The sequence below is a fragment of the Marmota monax genome, unplaced genomic scaffold (genome assembly GCF_021218885.2).
Source record: "Marmota monax isolate L192 unplaced genomic scaffold, Marmota_monax_Labrador192_F-V1.1 WCK01_AAM20220418_F8-fsc00114, whole genome shotgun sequence".
NCBI classification, from domain to species: Eukaryota; Metazoa; Chordata; class Mammalia; order Rodentia; family Sciuridae; genus Marmota; species Marmota monax.
The window spans coordinates 5,530,370-5,553,952 of NW_026694943.1; the positions used below are offsets into that span (position 1 = coordinate 5,530,370).

Here is a 23,583-nt window from a genome sequence, read left to right on the forward strand (position 1 = left end):
ATTTCTCAATCCTATATAACTTTAATGAAGAGCACTGTAGCTGAGCTTTGGAATGTTCTTCAATATGTTAGCAGGGTGGGGAAATACCAAGATAAAGAGCCAATGGTCCCAAAGCAGCTTCAGAGGTGGCTGAGAGGAGGGTACTCAGTAACTCAGCTGAGGAAATGACGAGAAGGAAATTGTTTTGTGTCTAGGGCACCGTGTGGAATTCCAAGATAAGAAAAACAGTTGCTAATTTGAGTATAAAAGCAGGAAACATGATACACTTTATTTCCTTTTATGCAAACACTAGTATTTGAGGGGTTGTGTGAAAATAATTTTTCTCTTGCTGAACCACAAAGACATAGACTGAAACAGCTTCTTTGGGACATACTGGCTTTACTTTCTATCTTCTCTTTCTTGTGGATATTATGGCTAATAACACAAGTTTAGGAAGTCCATGGCCAGAAAACTTTTGGGGTAAGGTATTTTCTTTAAACATTTTAAATTTAAATTCAGACTCAGAGAAATGTAGTGCATAATTTATGACAATGATGGAAATTGCTGAGACATTTTGTTTACTGTAAACTATCCAAGTTTTCATAGATTTACTGCAGAAATGTTATTTGTATAAAACATCTGTGGAGAGAGTTACAGAGACATCAAAGAACCTGGAGAAGTATAGATTTTGGTTGGGGTTATAAAATATAATTAGAAAATAAGGAGAATTTAAAAATGAGGCTAAAAAAAGAAAAGAAATATAAGGTGTAAGTAATTGCTGTTTGGAATACGACAGAATGGATTTTATTGGGAAAAAATGTGTATTACTTGTGTAAAGGTTGTGTTATGTATTTTATTGAATGAAACCAAGATGTTCTACAGGGGTTTTTGTAACTTAAGTTGTTAATGTTGTATCTTTTAATTTCCAAAGTGAATATAAATAACAAATCTATACTTGAATGAATTTAGAGCATGACAAATATAAAGAATTTTTTGCAAATAAAATAATATTTTATGTACAATTACAATAATTTTAGATATAATAAATATTATATATTACATGATAAAATAAATATAATTATATAATATGATTCCTATGTGAAATATATTATTCCATATGTTAATATATGGGGATAAGTTCATATACCATTCCAATACTATCCCAGAGATAAGAGGACCAATACCAAGGTGGTTTTTCGTTTAGATCAGCCCACACTAAGGTTTTTTTAGTGTTTTTTAGTGTTTTTTTAGTTTTTTTAGTGTTCCCCAAAGCTGACCTTTGAGCAGGAACTGGCCAAAGTCAGTTACCTGTCGCTACAGGTTCAGGGAAGAAGGGCTAGGATGTGAAATTGACCTGTCTCTTGGGTTCAGAGAAATTTAAAAATAAAGAAGACAAGTTCAGTTACATCCAGGAAAAAAAAAAAAGCTTTAAAGGAAAAAGAAATGGAGTTTATGAAGAGATCTATAGCCAGGTTCAAATGTTCAGAACAAGTTTTTAGTCCTCTCAAAAACTATTTCAGACTACTACTGTGATTTTAAGGTAAGGTTTTGAGAGCCATCAGGTGAAAGTGAATGACACTTTCTGACTGTCCCCAGCAATCAGGTCTAGTTGACCATCATCACAGCAATTTGCATCAAGGGAATTAACTCTTTTCTGTCAATAACCATTTCTGTTTGCTTCAAGCCTAAAGAGAAATTTAATGATGAACATCTTGATAAAATTAAATGATAAATTGGGGGAGAAGAAAATGAATTATGCATGCATACTATACAGAACAGCTTTAGTAATAGCTTATTCTAGTTATATACCAAGAGACAATAAGCCTTTGAATTGTGGGATCTAATTATATATTTGTGACAATATTAATTGCTGTCCTTATTTACAGAGAAAGCAATCATGCAAACCACATGCTGAAAATAGCTAGAATGTGTCTAAACTAAACCCCCATTACAAAAATGAGTAATTGTACAAATTATTCAAAAGTAAATTAACTCATATTGCAAAACTTAATATATGAAATCCAGATTTATTTTTTCAAGCCATTCATAATTTGAGATTCATATAAGGAAAATAATCCATCATCTACTGAATAAAACATGAATAATAATCATTAAAGCTGAAATTAATAAGAGAATGCTTAGTTGGAGTCCATCCCTTCATCCTAAAATGTAACATTTTTTAATAAATAGATCTGTGCTTAAGAGGAAATACAAAGTTATTATATGAAAGATAGGTCCTAATATTTCTTTTTCTTGGCATGTGAATATAATGGAAAATAGGTGGGAAAAAGAAAACTGAGCAGAGTGTTGCATTTGTAAGTATGAAAATTCAATGGAAATTGGAAAACATAAAATATTTGATCACTTGGGGGAAAATAGGTAAAAGATTACAGTATTATTTCTGTGGTTAAAAGTATTAAGTATACAATGAAAATATGAGTGTAAGTATATAACATTCAAGCATTTTCTGAGCTACAAATGTCAATCTTTTTATTTTCATTTCTTGATTTTTATTTCTAAATTGATATTGATTTTGGTAATTGGCTCCTTGAAAATACTATTTTAAAATCTTGTACAATGCATTATAACACATTGTTCATGGCTTCCAAAGATACTTGTCTGCTTGGCACTCTGAATTCATAAAACACAGAAAAAAAAATAACTTAGAAAAGCATAACTTGTACACAGAACCACAAAATTTCCCCAGCCTTAACACGTTTAAGGCACATAAGAAGTTGTTTTCCAAATATGACTTTCCCCGTTTACTTTAATGAATGGAAAAAAAAGCCAACAGGATAATGATGCCATAGTACTACCAATAATGATGGTTTGCATTTTTGTGGATATCACCCACTAAAACTTACTGAGCATTGTTCAAATAGCAAAGTCATGAGTACAGGAGTTGGCAACAAAATTGGCCTGAGAGTGACAACCCCCCTCACACCTTCCGCCTTTTCTTTCTTTACTGCACTTCCCTTCTCTATAAACCTTCCTCCTAAAAACAACAGGAAATATGGCTCATGAAAGTTTGCTATGTCTGCTCTCATGAAATAGAATACAATGTCATCGAACTCAGTTATTCTCTTAGTACTTAAGAGTCCCACACAAGACATAGCTTTGGCTGGACCTGCTACCTTTTCATGCTTTTTCTTGGGGAGCAAGGGATTGTTTCTTTTATAGCTAGCATTGTGCACAAATTGAGGAAAGGTATAGTTGATGTAGGAGCTGGCATTTATTCACCTATTTAAATCTTCACAAAGAAATGCAATGTATCTTTCAGAGGTTTAAATTCTTGGAGGTGATCATGTATGCAATTTTGTATGCATGTTCATTACCATTTTGTCATATATTATCTTTTTAATGGAGAAAATGGCAACAAATATTTACAGGAGTTTTAAAATATATGGTAAAATGGTTTCTAACTCCTTCTTAAAAGGAAATGGAACATTACCTGTTCATAGAAACGTAAGACTCAAATAGGGAGGTAATTCTAATGCATTCTGATATTCATTTTTCACTAAATCTCATTCAGCTCACACTCAGAAACATTGGCTGGGCATATTAGATAATGTGTTAGGAGTCATACATATGACATGGTTTGGAAGTTCAGAGAGCTCAGGAGAAATGTTAGCAGTAAATCTGCGGGAGTAGAATTCTCAGGCACGTTTGTGAAGAAGTGGATGCCTAATTAGGATGATCATCTTTGGCAATTACTGGGACATAGTTGAAAGGCAGGTTGAAGGTAGTATTTTTTTAAATTTATTCTAATTTGTTATATATGACAGCAGAATGTGATTCAACTCCTATTACACAATAGAACACAATTTTTCATGTCTCTGGTTGTACATAAAGTAGAGTCACACCATTTGTGTCTTCATACATGTACTTACGGTAATGATTTTAGTAAGATTTTTAATATCAGTGCAAAAGTTTGATCTGATTTAACCCCAATCACTTGCAACTTATTGGCTTCAAGCCTCCTCACATTCCACCTCCCTAGGATTTTTCTCTAAGGTTGGAAAAGGGGTGTGAGGGTTATAGAGTTCATATTCTATATTTTCTAACACACTAGAGGAAAAGAGCCTTTGATTCTTGATCAATTTCTGGCCTCTGCTGACATCTACTGACAGGTATTTCTCAAATGCTTTGGGGCATTACTCTTTCTCTTTCTGCTTTCACTGCTGAAGCCCTCACTGCAAAATCTGGCTCACATGATCTGTGCAACATTTGCTGACAGTGTGGTTCTTCATTTCTGCAAATCCCCCTGGTCTCCTGGCCCTCTTTCAGGTGCTCTTCTATCTGTCTCAGTGGCACTGAACAATTTTTAACATCAGGAGCCTGGCTTCCAGTTCTGCCCTCCAGAGAACCCAGGCTTCCCAGAGGGGCTACTAGCTTCTCTAAGTATTATCTTCTCCAAGAAGCTGGGAATGGATCCTGAGTTCCCTGGGATTCCATACACCAGTCTGTAGCTCATCACAAGCAGGAATGGAGCAATGAGCCCCTTCTCTGAAACTCTCAGTGGTCCTTTGCTACATAATCTTTTTCTTTCTCTCTCTGAAATCCTTCTTCACACTGCTCATGAAAAATGACCGATAGGCCATGTTTTATTCTTCCTAACTTTGTTTATAGTAAAAAGGTATGTTCTCGAGTCCTTTAGGTTTTTAGCATTTTGAAGTTGAAACAAAAACTTTTCTCTCAAAATACCTAGTTAGTGCAGTAACAATGTTAGTTTTCAAAACTATGATTTTTTTTCTCTATATTTAACAATTTATTTAGTAATTTTAAAGTGAAGCATTGACTTTAATTTTGCTTGCTAGCTGTCTTAACCTTCTGTGAGGTAACTGAATAACATGAATGGCTGGGAACCAATTTGGAGGGAGTTAAGTGTTATTGAAGGGAGGAATCCTTGTCTAAGAGCTGAAAATATTATTTCTCAGCCTGTAGAAAAATAGCATAAAGGGATCTTCCCAGTAGGTGGGAGCAGTGTGTTCACAGAGAAGCTGAAGGGAGCAGGCTCCTGGATGAGCACATGCCTCAAGGAAGTCCTCTGTCTCCTTCCAGATAGTAAAAAAAAAAATGGTGCACATTTCAAACTCACCTCAATTAGAGTTGTGAATGGTCTTCAACAATTATGCATCATTAGCATGACACATTAACAATGATGAATATTAACAGCCTGTTAATTATTTCTTCATCACAATTACTTAGAAAATTTGAAAAATGAGGGTTTATAAATGCTGGTCCTTAAAATGGCTATGTCTAAATTACCTAGAAAGAATTATTATAACTTGTCTCTCACTATGAGCTGAGATTGTGATTCAGTAGGTGTGAGGGAGCCTACATGCTCTACTACTGGTCAATGCATCTGTGGTTTCAGGATTGTGCGTTGAAATTAATGAGAATTGTCTTTTCTCATTATCTCCTTGCTAAATTTTGTTATCAATGTTACACAAGCCTCAAGAAACAAGTTGGGAAGCAGTCCTGAGTTTTCTATTGTCTGGACAAGTTTTAGTAAGATTTGCATTGCTCATTGTTTAAATGTTTGAAGAAAATCATCAATACAATCACAGCATCTTGGACTGCATTAATAATAGTGACCACTCTGAGTGTCCACTGAGTCTTCTGTTTATGGCAGCTGTTTATGCCCTTTTAAGTCAAACTTCCAAATACATTCTGTAAAACTTGTTTGTGACATTCTCTCATGTTTTCCCAACACTATATTATATGTACAGAAGAAACATTTAAAGAACTGTGCAGTGAGCACAGAACCTGGCTTATTTCATTTGCCATAATGTCTTCCAGATTCATCTATGTTGTTGCAAATAACAGGAATTCCTCCTTTATTTTTAAGATTAAATAATAATATTCAGTTATTATATAATGTTCTTTTACATACATACATATACATATGTTTGTTTAACAACAGGGATACATTATGAGAAATACATTGTTGGGTAAATTTTTTCATTGTGCAAACATCCAGAAAGCACTTATCAACCCCAGATGACTACAATATAATTTTATGGGACCATTGTCATATATGGGATTTATCAATCCAACATCATGTAGAAAAAAATGTGTTTATATATATCAAATTTTCTTTATCTGTTTATCCAATGATGGACATGTAGGTTGAATCTGTATTTTGGCTGTTGTGATAATGCTCCAGTGAACATGTGAGTACAGATATCTCTTAGAGATACTAATTTCATTTCCTTGAGGTATGTACCCAGAGGGATTGCCTGAATCATGTGGTGATTCTACATTTAGTTTTGAAGAAACTCCATGCTGTTTTAGTAATGGTTACACAAATTCACATTTCTTTTTTTTATTTGTTCTTTTTAGATATACATGACAGTAAAGTATATTTTTTGACATAAAATAATACATGGAGTATAACTTACTCTAATTATGATCCCATTCTTGTGGGTGTACATGATGTAGAGTTTCACTGGTCGTGTGTGTATTCATATATGAACATAGGAGAGTCATGACTAATTCATTCTACTGTCTTTCCTATTCCCATCCATTGAGTTTTACAATCTATTAAATAATATATCTCTCCATTTATTTAGGCCTTGTTTAATTTCAGCAATATTTTGAAGGTTTTGGTGCAGAGATCTTACCTATCCTTTATAAAAAAATATTCTTAGGTGTTTTATGTTTAACAATGCTATTGCAATGTCATAATTTTATATATATATATAAACACTTATTTTTATGTAGGTGGACACAATACCTTTTTATTTTATTTTATATGTTGCTGAGGATCGAACCCAGTTCCTCACACATGTTGGGTGAGAGCTCTACCCCTGAGCCATAACACCAGTCCCCGTAACTATATTTGGTAATTACTTCTAACAACAGTGTGTAAAAGTTCCCTCTTCTCTGCATTGTCATCACATACATTTGTCACCAACAGATTTTCTTATACCTATTGACCATTTTCTTCCTTGGATAAATGTCTATTCAGGTCCTTTGCCCATTTTTAAATCACTATTTGTTTTCATGCCATTGAGTTGTATGAAATATTTATATACTTTACAGTAATCCCTTATGGGATCTTTATTTTGCAAATATATTTGTTCCATTTCATAGGTTGTATCATCACTCCTTTGTTGTGCAGAAGCTTCAGAGTTTGATGTAATCCCATTTGTCTATTTTTGCTTCTGTTGCCTGTGCTTGTGATGTTATGTTTATATATATATATATATATATATATATATATATATATATATATTTTATTGCATAGACCAATGTCAAGACTTTTTCCTGTGTTCTCTTCTAGAAGTTTCATGGTTTTATGCTTTACATTTAAATGTTTAATCCATTTTGAGTTCCTTTTTGTATGTGGTTTGAGTTAAGTCCTCCCTTTTCATGCTGCATGAAAAGGTATCTGGTTTTCCTGTTACCTTTCTTGAAGAGATTGTCCTTTCTCCATTGTGTGCTCTTGACATCATTGTTAAACATCAGTTGACCATAAATTCATGGGTCTATTCTGGGATATCTATTCTGTTCACTAGTCTATGTGTCTGTTTTTATTCTAGGAACATATTGTTCTGATTACTTTAGCTTTATAGTATATTTAGAAATCAAGTAATGAGATGTCTCCAATTTTGTTTCTCTTGCTCTTTCAAATATCCTTACATGATGTGCTATGGTTTGGATCTTAAATGTCCTCCAAAGGTTCATGCTGTAAAAGCTTAGTTTCCAGTCTGTGGTTCTGTTTGGAGGTGGTGGAACCTTTAAGAGGTGAGACCTAGTAAGAGGTCTTCAGGTCGTTAGTGGATAACCTTGAGGGAAATTTGGGGACCATGGTATCTTCTTTGTCTCTGCTCTCACTTCCTGGCCATGAAGTGAGCAGCTTTGCAATGCCAAGAACGCCTGCCATGCTGTGCTGCCCTCCACTCCCTCCAGAGATCTAAAAGCAATGGGTCTTCCTGCTCATACACTGGAAGGTCCAAAACTGTGAACAAAACAAAACTTTCCTCTTGTTGACTTGGCTCAGGTACTTACTATAGTGATTAAAAGTTGAGCCAAGTTGACTTGGCTCAGTACTTACCTTAGTGATAAAAAGCTAACACACAATTGAAATAATTTGCAAAATGCCACAAAAATCCTGTTAATTGATTTCATTGAATCTGTAAATAAATTTAAGCAAGTTTGGCTTCTTAACAGTATTGAGTTTGACAATCCACAAAAATAATATATCTCTCCATTTATTGAGGTCTTGTTTAATTTCAGCAATATTTTGAAGGTTTTGATGCAGAGATCTTACCCATCATTGTAAAAAAGAATTCCTAGGTGTTTTATGTTTAATGATGTTATTGCAACATTATAATTACATTTGCTAATTATGTATTATCATATAAAATATTTTTATATATTAGACTTTATTGCTTAATATAGTTTATAATGATATTTTAGAATGCTTAAGATGTTCTAAATAAAAAATAAAGCTAATAGATCTATTGATATTCTATACCAAGTTCTTTATAATAATACATATGTAAAATATATATAATTATAAACCCCATATGACAATATTTTTATTTTATTTTTTCTAAAAATAGCTATATATGTATACATCCATGTGTATATGTATTTATACATATATTAAAGATTAAGGGGAATGAGTTTTTTTAATACCCTGATTCTGTTCCTGACATTGCTAATTTCTTTGAAGAGCCATGTTTTTACCTCTTGTCATTTTCCCCAGCCCTAGTTGTCTCTGGCACACCAATTAGTGTGGGTGTGTTGATGGACTTGAGTTCTTGTTCCCCTGAAGAGTGTCCACTTCACTGTTACTCCTAAGGGATATTATTGTGGAATACAGAATTCTACACAGAGCACTTTTTAATCACTTTAAAATATTGTTTCTTACTAGAGATGAGGAGTTATTCAAATAACTATCTCACTAATGTAATATGTTATTATCTTCAAAGATTTTTAAAATATTTGATATTAAGATATTTGAGTAAGATGTGTACATGCTTGGTTATTCATATTTTTTCTGCCTGATATGACCAAAACTCTGGATCTGTAGATTGTTTCTGTCACAGTTTTTTGAAAAATTTCAGCCTTATTTTTTTGAATATTTTTCAGCTTTGTTCTCTTTTTCCCTGTTTCTGGGACCATAATTATATATGTGTCAAATATTTTATATTATTTTATAAATCATAGAGGTGCCATGGGGGATTATATATCTTATCTATAGCTCCTCATTCTCTCTCTCTCTCTCTCTCTCTCTCTCTCTCTTCTGCCTGCCATGAGATGAACAGCTCTCCTCTATTATGCCCCCCACCATGATGTTTTGTCTCATCTTGGGCCCAGAGTGATGAAGTCCCTGAGGGCTGAACCTCTGAAACCATGAGATCAAAATAAATCTTTTCTCCTCTAAGTTGTTCTTGTGAGGTATTTTGCTTATGGTGGTGCAAAGCTGACTAACACACTCAGTTTAATCTAATTTTCTTGCTTTTCTCTAGCTGAACTGTTTGTGATATGCCCTGTGTATGTGTGATTTAGGAGTCAGCAATAGATATGGGAAATATTTATCAACTAACATTTGGGGATCTTTTTCTCTAGCTTTTTTTCCCAGAATTTATTTCCCATTAATATTCTGTTAGCTCTGATTGATATGATCTCTGTCCTCTATTTCTCAAGATCGAAATAATGCAAGTTTTCAGTTTTGGTTCTACCTGCCTCACATAATTCAGCCTGAGTCTGTTCTCAGGTTAGAGGCTTTGGGAAATCAAAAACTTGCCCAGAGCTTATTGATTTTCTTCTCCCACATATCCATTCCTCTGTAACAGAGGCAAACATTTGGTCATTCTTCAGTGCTATTAGGTATAGCTCTTTTTTCTTACATTCAGTGTTCATAGTCATTTTACATGGAAGAGTCGGTTCACAAGTTACTTGGAATCCTATCTTTCTTGAATGTTTCTGTTGCTTGTGTCATCTGTTCCAATGTCACTAAAGTTTCATTCTAATATTGGTCTGTCTCTTTCTCTTTCTCTCTCCTTCCATCTGGTCATTCCTACAGTAGATTATTAATTTTTTTTTCATGGAAATCACACTTTGTTTTGAAATTTTTCTCTTCGTATCTTTTAATTTTGCTTTTTTCCTAGATTCTGCTTTGTCATAATTGTCTACTGTTCTCTATTTATATTTATGTTCAATTTATTGGTCTTTTGTTAACTCCTTTATATGGATGTTTAAGACATTGATATTTTATGTTCTGAATGATATAATCCCTAAATTTATAAATTTTCTCTGAATGTGATTTTAGATGCATCTCAAATACTTTGGTATTTCACATTTAAAGTACAATACAAAAAATTTTTTTGAATAGAGTACAATGCAGTTAATAATTTTCATTAGACATTTTTATATGATAATTTTCATAGATTCACAGTCTTTGCCCCAAATTTTCAACTTATTGCATATTTTTAACATACTGATTCATGGTTATTTTAACCTTTGTGTGTGGGAATTCTAATTTGTTTTTGAAGTACTAGGGATTGAACCCAGGGTCTCATACAAGCTAGGAATGCCCTCTACCACTGCAAGACATCCTTAGCCCCTCCAATATTTTGATAACTGGATATTTTCCCATTATCATATATATCTCTTGGTTTTTGTTCACTTATCCAAGCTTCTTGGAAAGCCTTTTAGTATATCATTTCCACCCCCCGCCCCGCCCCGGCCGGCAGCTAGTTAGGGGAAGTCATCTTAGTTTAATCTGGTACAAATGTGCCTTTCTTTGTTTGGTCTTCCTTCTTATCCTCCTCCTTCTTCTTTTCGTGGGTTTTGGACAGGATTAAGAGACATTAAATATATTTAAAATCTTTATTTTATAAAATTTTATTTAAACAAATATTATATTTGATACAAGTCATACACAGAAAGTGTTATGTGCCACCCTGTTACTTCTGAATTTACTCACCACTGTGGCAATACTGTTTACTAATTATATTCAGAATGTTGCTGGCTATTGGTCAAAACTACTTTCAAATCCTCCAATGCCTTATTTATTTGTCTACCACTTCTACACAAAAGGGCATCCCAAATTTTATTTCTTTCATGAAATTTTTGCTAACCACTCCAAATACAAGTTCCCCCCTATCTTTTAAACATAATGATACATGGACCACAATACCTATGCACCAAGCTCATATGTGAGACAACGCAAGAACTTTCAGAAGTAATATAATTAGGTTGTGAAGTGTGACTTAATCAGTGTATTTATCCATTGATATGAATTAACTGGGTGGTAACTGTAGGAGTCAGCTACGGAGCATGGACTTAACTACTGAAACCATGAGCCAAACTTTTCCTCCTCTATGTTCTTGTCAGGTCTTTTGGTTACAACAATGAAAAATCTGACTAAACCCCATTTAATTAATTTTTTAAAAAGAGTTCACATTAATAAATCTAATTTCCATTAATGGCAAAATAAAAAAGAATATCAAGAATGCTAATTTTGCATAAGAGATAGGATCAGATGTACTTTCAGATAGAGTGGACACTTACTGTTTGTATAGACACAAATTACAAAACTTTATTTGTCTGGTATGTCTTATTAATGTTAGAGTTTGTTCCTTTTGCCTTTAGAGGATAATGTATAATAAGAAGATTATGTATAAATAAGAAACCTGAAATTCACCACATGAAGAGCTATGGAAGGGTTTTAAGGAGCACATCATAACTAGTGCAAGGCTGTAAATCAGGAGCACATATGCTGTGTTTAAGAACCAGCAAGGGGGGAGAGTGGGATGAAGCTGAGTGACCCAGAGGTAGAGTGGACGAGATGAGCTCTGACCACCAGGGGTCTATCAAATAGGGACTAGGAGGCCAGATTTAGGAGTTTGCTTTTGCTGTGGGAGAAGTGGAGGTGATAGAACAAAAGAGTGATATGATTTGACTCACGTTTTGAAGAGTTCACTCTCTTTACTGTTTGAGAAAGGACTACAGCTGGAGTGTGGGAGAGGCACCAAGGACAGATACAGAACACCAGCATTACAATAGTCCAGGTGCACATGGTGGTCACTTGCTCCAGAGAAGGAGCAATGTAGACGGAGGATAGTGAGCTCTGGGCTTTTCATAAAAATAGATCAAATAAGATTTTCCAGTAGAAGAGGTAAACAAAAAATTTGTATTCTTTGACAATTTAACTTATAGTTAATCAAACTTATGTGCCCTAAATAGTATTCTTCTTAAAAATATCCTTTCACCAAAGTCTCCCTGTTGTTTGAACCATCCCCCTATACACTTTTAGGCTACTATAAGCTTCATGGCACTTTCGTCAAAGGTGAGATTATGAGTCTAATAACTGCAAAGGGTTTTGAATGTTTTAGTCAATGTTCTATTGTCTCTGATAAGCCACTTTCAGATGTTGGAATGATTCAACTCTAGGCCACTAGGTGGTGGCCTCCACTAACTTTGAATACCAATGGATGGACTCTGAAGTATTCACTATAGACACTGAAAACCCATGATCAATTTTAGAGTCTTAGAATTGAAAGGCACTATAGTAGCTGTTATTAGACCAAGAAGGGAAAATGACTTTAGTTATGCAACTATTACTAGGCATGGCTAGAATTCACTGAGATTTTTTACATGCCAGAGAGTTACCGTTTGTATAGACACAAAGCTTTATTTATCTGGTATGTCTTATTAATGTTAGAATTTGTTCCTTTTGCCTTCAGAGGAGCAAAGTTACACAGGTAATAAGACCAAAGTTAAGTGTTTGGTCTCGTTAGTAACATTAGCTTGAAATTATAAGAAATAACATTATGACTCCTTTTTCTTTCCCTGAAGTTATTGAGAATTAAGGCACATAGTTTTCAAAGAAGCAGCATCTTTGCCAATAACTTTATTTGGGGAGTTACAGTTTATTTTATATTAGGATTTTAGAAAAGCTCCTAAGGTCAACAGCCTGTCAGATGGATTTATGTATATGAAAGAGTTGAAGTTGTATGACCAGTGGATACATCTTCCACAATATGTTTTCTGAATTCCACAGTATAGGTGGGTCAGAAAAAAATCATTAACTACAGTTAGATGAAAAGAATTCCATGGAACAGGCTATACTTCAATTATGATTTTTGACCTTTCTTTCTCTGCATTTTTAAACTTATTTTTGCAGTTTGGACTTAATGGAGTTTAACAAGATAAATAAGCTTCTTGCTTATCTTAGGTAGTCTTCAAATTCTTATGTCAACATTCTCATTTATAACTGTTTAAAAAATTCTGCATGCAGAGCAAGGGTATGAGACTCGCTTTACAGGTTAGGAAGTAAAGTTCATGGTGTTCTTGGAGTTTGCTTTTGCTCTGGGAGAAGTCCATTCGACAATTATTAAGCAAACCCATATACCAAAGGCAAATGTTTTCCTATCTCATTATTATGGCTTCTGTAGCTTCATCTTATTTTATATTCATTCAAATTTTAATTGCTTATTATAGATATGCATATATCATTCCCATGGCTCTTATGTATATTTTAAGTTTATATAATCCTTCCAGATATCAATGTAACCCTGTATTCAATGGTATTTTTAGTCATTTCCCCACCTTTTGAGCAATTTTCAAATTGCTCTCCTAGAAATATAACTCTAGTTTTAGTGTCAACAAAAATTATCCTTTTTACTCATAAAACTGAAATACATCTTAAGAAGCCTGGAGTGATCCAATATGGTCTTTAGTGATTTGTCCTTTGGAGTTTGGATATAACCATAGTTTTACTACATCAGAAAAATAATATATTTTGGAAAAATTTAATTTACATATAAATTTATTTCTCAATGTATTTTTGTTGTCTTTGCTAATTTTCTCAATTACTTTAATAGTTAAAAAATTATTTTCTCTTAATTTACACTTCAAAAGTTTCTAATTTTTTTTTACCTGAAACTGACACTTGCTATAATTCCATTATTAATAGTATTTATATCATGAATATTCTATTTGTTAGGAGACTATAGTTGAGAGTCACAAGGGTATACAAGGAGACTGTATACATGAGTTACTGTAACCTTTAAATGCTGCTGTTGGGTATCTGAGTCTGTTTTCTCAGTCAGACCCTATGTAGACCTTAAGAAGATCTAATATACAACACCAAGGGCATATACTTTGTGAATTTGAGTCTTTGTCTTCTCAGTTTACACAACACATGAGTGTAAATAATTGTCCTCTGACCAGTGAATGATGTTAATTAATTATTAAAATAAATAAGATGTTAATTCTACCACATAAGCTCTAGCTTTTGTTTCAATGCTTATACGATGAGGAGAATGGGCCAAGAAGTTTTGAAGAGTCTCTTACCTAAAATCCCGTTTCTGTGAGTCCATATTTGAAGGTGATGATATTTAAAATCCTCCACTGGAGGCTACTGATTCAGAAAAACAGATCTGTAGAGCATGCAGTGTGTCTTGATCGTCATTTTCCCAAGAATTCATGTTCATAGAAGGCTCCCAGAGACTCTGGCACCAAATTGTTACAATCTTCAGGCATTTTATGTTCTTCATTTTCGTTTTAGATTAATGTTTTTAATCTTATACTTTAAAAATAAGCAATTTAGCTATTAGTACCTTGGACTCACAGCCTCACTTGACCCCTTCATCAATTATTTGACTATGGATTTGTTAATTATATCTCTCAATAGTCTCACCTAGTAATTAAATGGGAATAACAGTAGTGTTTCCCTTATGGGGGGCTTGAGCATTAGGTGATACAATACACTTAAAACAGCCTGCTAAGCTGTGAGTAGTTATTTCACAGAGTAGATATGAAGATTAAGTTTGAAATTAGAGATTGTGCTACTTAACAAGGTAATTAATTAAAAGTAAGCATTACATTTTATAAATCATATTCCTTCAAACATCAATTTTTTAAAATCAATGTTGCAGTGAAGCCTTTGTAGGTGTGGAATACTGAGACTGAAGCTTTTGTAGGTGTGGGATACTGAGACTTCACACTTAGAGGGAGCTCATGGTTTGCCTGCTAGGCTCTCTACCTAATTTGTTACTTTCCCATTCAAATGCAAAACATGCAAATGGACCACAGGACTCCCCATTCATTCATTCCTTATGGAAAGACCACAGAATTTCTGAGGAATTTTGTTCATATTCTTTAATTAAAATATGTCTTGTGATAATTAACTGACAGATTCTTTGGGGTATAAACTTTTCTGTGAATAAATAGACTCTTCTAGGGACAATTAATCACTTAATGGCATCAAGTAACAAATTAGTCAACTTCCTCTCACAAAAATAAAGATTACCAGAAACTCTTAAAAAAAAAAAAAAAGGTAAAGCTAGTTACTTTTTAACTAAAGCACCATATGCAGTAAAACACCTGTACTCATGTAGTTATTCATAAGGAAAATAAAGGACTTGGTCATATGAAATACTTGAGCAGTTCTTGGTTTTTATTTAGTTCTTTTCTAGATCATTCCATTAAGTTCGATGAGGACATTTTTCAGTGAAATACAGAATTTGTCATGACCACAAGTGGCAAAAAAAAAAGGAAATCTAGTATTAGTTATTACAAACAAAATTTTGAGTAAACTCTTTCCTCATAAACTATTATTATATAAAATGATACATACATCCAAAACATCATGGAGTGAGAAATGCTTAAAGCATTTCCAAAATATTCTGATGTAATCTGTTTATTAAATTACTACTTAAAAATGATAATTTAGATATTTTAAGAGCAAAAGCCCCTAAGTCTCAGTTCACCACCACTCCCAAATGTCTTATTTCTAGTATACGAGATAGTATGATGCTTCAGAATAATTTTTTGTTTTGAGTTTTTTCATGAAATATTTATTTCTATGCCATATTTATTTTAATCTCTTATTCTCCACTTTATACTTTCATATTTTTTTCTTAATATAGTTCACAAATAATCTTTTGCATCATCTCTTAAATTAATTTTTTTTGTATGTGTGTGTGTGTGTGTGTGTGTGTGTGTGTGTGTGTGTGGTTCTGGGACTGAACCCAGGGCCTTGCGCATGCAAGCTATATTCTGAGCCCTTAAATTGATTTTTAACTGATACATAAAAGCATGAAAATTGTACATATTAATGGAGACATATAAATGGAGCATTGTGTGATGATTCTATACACGTGTACATGATATAATGCTCTAATCAGATTAAACATATGTGTTCCTTCAAAAATTTATTTTTTCAATATGGTAAAAACTTTTAAAATCCTTTCTTCCAATTTTTTGAGTTGTATGGTGCATAATCAGAGCTCCTTACTCTTATCTAACTGTAACTTAGATTCATTTATCAACCTCTCCCCAGCCCACGTTCCCCTCTGGCATAATTTTTACTTTCTCTTGACTTTGGATCTCTTAAAGGAAATGCTCATTCATATCCTGCATTGTCTTTTTTAATTCATGTAACTGTTTATTTGTATTCTTTTGGATTTCATTGAGCTTTATAAAATCATTCTTTTGAATATATTTTATCTCCTTTGATATCTTTAGAATCTGTTACTATGCAATTATTAACTTTAGGGGTGTCATATTACCTTCTTCTGAAATTGTGTCTTAGTGTATTGATTTTTGTGTAGTGTTTGCCCTTGACTCCAGTTGGATTTCATAGTGTAGTCTCCCTGTGGCTTTCTCAGCTTGATTAGGGGATTTTGACACAATGTGTACCATGTAGGGGACTGAGGGACCTGTTTCCTCTGTAAGTCAAGCAAGAGTCAGGTCCCTCTAGCCTCCAGTGGTTCAGGCAGATGTGGTGTAGACAGAAGAAGTAGAGGGGTGCACCCTATGTGGTCGCTCTTACAACGGGAGTGGAAGCCCCTATTAGTTAATGGGGGCTGTTTTAGTCAGTGTTGTGTCGTAATGCAAAGGAAAAGTTTATTTTGGCTCACAGTTTCAGAGGTTCATTCCATAGTTGGCCAACTCTGTAGCCCTGGACTGGAGCTTCAGGTGAGGCAGACTATCATGGAAGAAGATATGGCAGAAGAAAGCAGCTCAGGACATAGCAGCTAGGAAGCAGAGAGAATTCCACTTACCAGAAACAAATATAAACCCCAGTCATGCTCCCAGTGACCTACTTTCTCCAGCCACACTCTGACTCCCAGTTAATTCATTCAAGTGGATTAATCCACTAATTGGGTTACAACTCTCATAATCACTTCACCTCTGAACATTTTTGCATTGTCACACACATGAGCTTTTAGGGGACACCACATATTCAAACCATAATGGGAGGGGGGTGGTTCTTCATGTACTGTTGATATTGGTTCTGTTACTTGAAAGTCATTCCAGTACTGACTTTTCCAATTGTTGTGAAGGGTCTGAAGCATTTATTCTGTTTATACTTTTGTACAGAACTCTGTGTTTCTCTGAGAGACGCAGGAGTTGGGGTAGCCTACCCTCACCTCCACCCCATCTCTTTGGCACTCATTTAAAGTCTTGTCATAATTGTATGATCTGATGGGGTGTGTGACAAATTTGAGATCCTTGACAGGTGTGGTGTCCACCACACTTGTGTTATTTCTCCTGCTATTGCAGTGTCTAGAGTGGGCTGTCAGATTCCCCCAGCTGGGCTGCATTGGCTAAGGATTTTGTTCCTCCTTTTCTTTAAGTTAACATATTCTCCAAGGTTTGAGTGGGACTAGGTCATGGGTGGAGCAGGGCTGGGAGTGTATTCTTGGTAGGGAACTTGCCCAATGTGGCCAAAGTCTCGGGCTTGATCATCAGTGCTATGAAGAAAAAGAAAACCCAAAAACTCAATAAAATAAAACACTACCAATAACCACTACACTCAAAAATAGAGGAAAAATAATGTAAACTAGAGTCAAAAGTTATAAAACAATAGAAATAGAATTCTTAGGATGGAAAAAAGAAAAATATAATTTAAATTCTAAAAAGGAGGGGAAAAAAAAGCACGTGAAAAGTTTTTAAGAGTCAATAGTTGTGGAAAAAGGGAAGAAAAATGAAACAACTTCCTGTGGCTCTTTTCCAGTATTCTTTTTGTGGTAACTTGAAGTTTTGATGTTCATCTTCTAAATAGGCTGAAGGCATAAACCATATTCATGATTTTATTTGTTCAGTTTGTTGTTTTCTCCTTTTTTAAATTTTTTGTTAAGAAATGTTGGAAAATGGGATTTTCATGGCTGTCATTGTCTTGGCAATGCAGAATTCCTAAAATTTCTTTTTAAGCAGAATTTTAGTTTTCAAATATTTGTTCACTGATAGCTAAATTAGGAATCATACTGTGCTACCAACAAGGCCAGCTTTAATGTGGACTACATCTATTTGCTTTTTTTTTTTTCTACTTTCTGTGCCACCCTCTTTTTTTTCTTTTCTTTTCTTTTTTTTTCTTGGTGCCAAGGATCTAACCAAGGGGCCTTGGGCACTCCCAACCTCCATTTGCTTTCTTTGGATGTAACCTACCTCCACAAAACCTGTCTGAGGACATTGTACCCTAAGGCTATATCAACGTTATTTTTATGAGAAAGATTTTAGAATAACAGTTCTAGGCCTAGCAAATCTGTCTTAAATCATCTTGTAATTCAGAAATTATCATGTTACTTTTGGAAAACATATCATTTAGATTTGGTATAAATCATTGGTTTACAGGGTTTTGATTATAATTGTTTTTGAGGATAATTGCCAGAAAAGATACCACAAAGGATCCTTTCCACAGGATATAGATGTGGCAGTATATGGTAGAAGGTCAATAAAATTAGGCAGAGTGATTATGCTTATGCATTTGTTAAGATCAACTTGTTATTTCTGTCTTACAGATTTTCTATACATTAACATAGGTTACAAGAATAATCTTAAAAAAAAAACTTTGGCAATCATAAAATCTAACTCCATCATTTAAAAAAATACTGAAATTATGGAGTCCAAACAAAGTCCCCTACAAATCTCATAATGGGGAAAGATCTGCATTTAGAATCTTTTATCAGTGAGCTCTTGGTCTCTATAATGCCCCCCAAATCATGGTGATCTAAAGCAATGATCATCTACTTGCTCATAATTCCATGGGCTGATGATTTGGGATGAGGTCAGCCTGATGGATTTTCTGCTGATTTTCAACCTTAGCTGGTGAGTTCACTAGCAACTGACCTCTCTAGAATTATCCCTTTCACTTGTCAAAGATAGCAGGCTCTTGACCAGAGCAATACAGGGAACCAGGCCATGTTTTTCTGTCACCACCACTGGCCTTATCCACATGCCCACAATGAGACAATTCCCAAGCACAGCAAGGGTAGAAAATGAAAGTCTACTGCAGCTTAGGCTTGAACTTGCAAGGTTTGGATTCCATTGCATTCTCTTGGTCAAATTGAGTCCTGTACCCAGCCTGGATCCAAAGAATAGAAAAACAAATTATATTTTATTGGAAAAACCGAATACTACAGGGATACAGCCACATCAATGTGTATAGCAGCACAATTCACAGTAGCTAAATTGTGGAACCAAACCAGATGCCCTTCAGCAGATGAATGGATAGGGAAATTTTGATATATATATATACACAATGGAACATTATTCCGCATTAAAAGAGAATGAAATCATGGCATTTGCAGGTAAATGGATGGAGTTGGGGAATATAATGCTAAGTGAAGTCAGCCAATCCCAAAAATCCAAAGGCAGAATGTTTTCTTTGATATGAGGATGCTGACTCATAATGGCGATGGGGCGGGGCATGGGAGGAATGGAAGAATTTTAGATAGGGCAAAGGGGAGGGAAGGGGTAGGGAGGGGACTAGGGGGTAAGAATGATGGTGGAATGAGTTAGACATCATTATCCTGAATACACGTATGAAGACACAAAGGTGTGAAAATACTTTGTGTGCAATAGGTGACTTGAAAAATTATGCTCTGTATGTGTAATATAAAATGAATTATGGCCTTCTGCCATCGTGTATAGTTAATTAAAACAAATAATTTAAAAAGTTGTATCCAGATATAAAGAAAATCATATGGGAAAGCACAGTGGTTTAGAGGAAAAGGCAAGCTTGGGGACAGGGAGAAAACCAGCACCGCTTGTGAACTATGTCAAGAGAGTGGAGAGTGGAAAATATGGTCATTAGTGAGGCTGGAGGGGTCTTTAGCAGGAGGGTTTTTTTCCAGTTAAAGTAGGGATAAGATATTGAGTTTTATTCAATAAGATTTTATGTAGCTTGTACAAGGCCCAGAGTTCCATCCCTCCCTTTCTCTGCCCCCTCCCACACACACAATGCTTTTAGTTTGAAAGAAGCAGTAAGATATCATTTCTATCTGGGAAAGGGATAGACTTCTTCTTCTTCTTCTTCTTTTTTTTTTTTTTTTTTTTAATTTTCTGTTTTTTTTCCAGGATAGGGGGAAAAACAAAAAAAGCAAGTTCTATGAATTGGAGGATACAGTTAAGTGTCTACGTGAAAGAGACTGAATGGGACTGTATGGACATTCAGGGGACAGGAATTCCATTATCACAATCAGGACTTGATAGCAGCATGAGCTGGAGCCCAGGTGCTGCATAGTCATGGCATCGTGGAGTCAGAGACCATCATGAGATGGTCTTGAAGTTCAGGAAATAAGGCATCAATCAGTCAGCTCTCTAGATGGTTCTGTGCCAGTACTTCCTGTCTCAGAATGAGCACAGGAAGTGAGGCATCATGAAGAAGGCTAGTGGGAGAAATTAGTGTGATTGACAGCAGACGGAGGAAAAGGCAAAGTGACCAGGAAATTCTTTATCAGTTTGGCACCTAGGTTGCAATTGTCAATCAAAAGGAAATTATCTTTGAATAACATTCGCAACTAACTGATGAGCTAGAGGATGGCCTTGGTGAAACTATTTTTAGTCATAAATATGACAAATGGCATAAGCAACCCGGAACGCTGCAGCTAATGGTGTCATTTGTATCTTTCTGTTGGAATGAATGGAAGCATGGGCTCGAATTTGTGCCCATCCATGTAGCACCATTTCTCTTATCCAAAGTAGGCTTAAATTAATCGTTTCCCATGAATTTACAGTTTACACTCTGTCCTGTGTTTTTAATGGAATACTTATTTAAAAATCAATTCAGCTGTTTATTCTTTGTTTCAGAGGACCTTCTAATGTCCTTCACGGTATCCATGGCGATCGGGCTGGTAATTGGAGGATTTATTTGGGCATTGTTGGTTTGTCTGTCTCGAAGAAGAGCCAGCGCTCCCATCTCACAGTGGAGTTCAAGCCGGCGATCCAGGTCCTCGCACACCCAGAGCCTCAACAGAACTGGGTTTTACCGCCACAGCGGCTGTGAGCGCAGAAGCAACCTCAGCCTGGCCAGCCTCACTTTCCAGCGACAAGCGTCCCTGGAGCTAGCAAATTCCTTCCCGAGAAAATCGAGTTTCAGAGCTTCCACTTTCCATCCGTTTCTGCAGTGTCCACCGCTTCCTGTACAAACTGAGAGTCAGTTGATGACCCTGCCTTCTTCCAGCACATCCGCCTCTGTCAACTCCTCCCAGCCTCTGAGCCGGCCGGACTTCCACTGGTCCAGCGACAGCCTCCGGGTGGGCTTCTCGATCCCGCCACCACCTGCCTATGATTCCATCATTAAGGCATTTCCAGATTCCTGAGTAGGACGCTTTCTTTCTTTTTGTTTTTCCTTTATTCCCCCCCCCCCCTTTATTGAAAGGAAATAACAAATAGGCAAAACAGTATTTTGAAGGTTTGGTCCAAATGACAGATGAGTTTCCAGTGAATTTTGAATACGCTCACACAGGCTGGGTATTACAATGTAAAACACATCTTCTTTGAACACATTTTTTTCCACTTATATCTGGCAAACATAATAATAATAAAATTAGCATTTTCCCCAATAGCTATATATTTATATACTTTGCATTCTATGTGAGGCTTATTCATTATAGTGATTCTAATCTGTGAATCCGTTATGATGCAGTACATGCTTTAGATTAAAATAAAATTTCAGCTATGTGTAGTTTATAATCTTCATTTACTTTCCCATAGGACTGTACAGAAAAAAAAAAGTCACCGTTTTAAAAAATCTTCTAGCCTAAGGCATTTTAGTTTTACTTCCTTTAGTAATTGAACCATAAAGTATTTTACAATCTTGGATTTTTTATGGATTTACACAGGCACAGAATGGCAGAACATTGGAGACTCTGAAGTTCCTTGATTCCATTCGTTTATAAGTGAGAGAAGCAAACAAAGAAAGCCGACCTCTGTTGCTGTGGCCAGATGCTCCAATTTTGACACGCGTTTTTCCAAGATGGACTCTTATGGTGCTTATCTCCTCAATCATTATCATATTATTGAAGCAGAAATCCTTGAATTTTCTAGTGTGAGGATTTAACTTCTTCACCACTGAAGTGATGTTGTTAGAAAAGGAACAGCACACATTCAATTAATTTGACCTAAAAGCAAACTGGTTTTGGCATTGAGCTCACATTTATCTTAAGGGATTAATTTTCTTTCTTAAACTTGGTTCTAGCAACTGGAAAAGCACTTTATTTAGGGATCTTCTCTTGTAACTTTGCAGACAAATAAGGATGAGTAACTGGGGAGACAATCTCTTATCAAAAGAGAAGCTTCAATCATGGAAAATTCTTCTTCCTGGATTGGTTCTCAGCCATTAGGAATCATCTCCTGTCTGTTTCTCTATGAATTTCAACCCAAGTTTCTCTGAAGAGTCTTTGTGGAATGGTTAAACCATGCCATGTGGTTGCTGGTGCAGACAGCTATTTAAGAGGACCCTGTCTGCAGGTGTCCACCTGTGTCCAAGAGGGGACATCCTTAAACGTGGGCACCAGAGAGAATCTGTGGCCCCATGTCAGGGGCTGCCTTTTGAATTTAATAACAGAAATCACTGGAGTATCATTCAAAAGCTTGTGGTTCATTTCTGAATAAGAAAGTATTTAGTGTATGTTGCTCTTTGTTTCTCTAAACATTGGGATTTTTAGTGAAGAAAATATACTCTCATTTTAGCTTCTGCAGCACAGTGGTCACAGCTAATAGTGTCTAAACATATTTTATATAATAAAACATTCCATATAGCATTTTTTATTAATTTCATATAATTTTTATTATTCATTGTTCCTCAAGGGAAATTTTTCTCCCTAATGTCTATAGAAAGGTGCTCTCTAATTAAATATGCACACAAGCAAAGAAAGAAGGAAAGGGGAAAGATGGAAGGAAGAAAGCAAAACAAAACCAACAAAAAAACCACAGGATATTCAATTCTTGTAAATTATTTTTTTTTAAATAAGAAAATTTAGAAGTTGCGATAGCCAAGTAAGATTTCAAGAGAGCTTCAATCTTAATAACAAGGCTATTTTAACTTTCAAGTCATTCTTAATGTTTAACAGGAAAAGAAGCAAAGTATATTTTTTTCCTAGAATTTTTGTGGGGAGTAAAATATCTGCTTTATAGCTCTCAAATGAGGGAAACAACAGCAGAAATTCTTTGGTATATATAACTAAGGCTGTTCCCCAACCTTAGTTATAAAATAATCAAAATGAGAATCTTACAAATATTGTGCACTGTATAAAATGTGAAATTAAAGCAAAAATTGGAGATTTTTTTAGTTGTACTTTTTACTTGAAATGTTTTGTTGATTATGAAATAAAATTAAGTTTATTTCAA

General features: G+C 34.9%; 1 protein-coding gene across 1 annotated transcript; it reads left to right on the plus strand.

The window, feature by feature from the left end:
* The first annotated feature begins 279 nt into the window (after nt 1-279).
* Myct1 (MYC target 1) lies at nt 280-23,583 on the plus strand. Its single transcript, XM_046427400.1, is given in 4 exon segments — nt 280-391; nt 394-459; nt 21,043-21,554; nt 22,077-23,583. Coding segments are annotated over 3 exon segments (690 nt in total). The 3' UTR covers nt 22,077-23,583.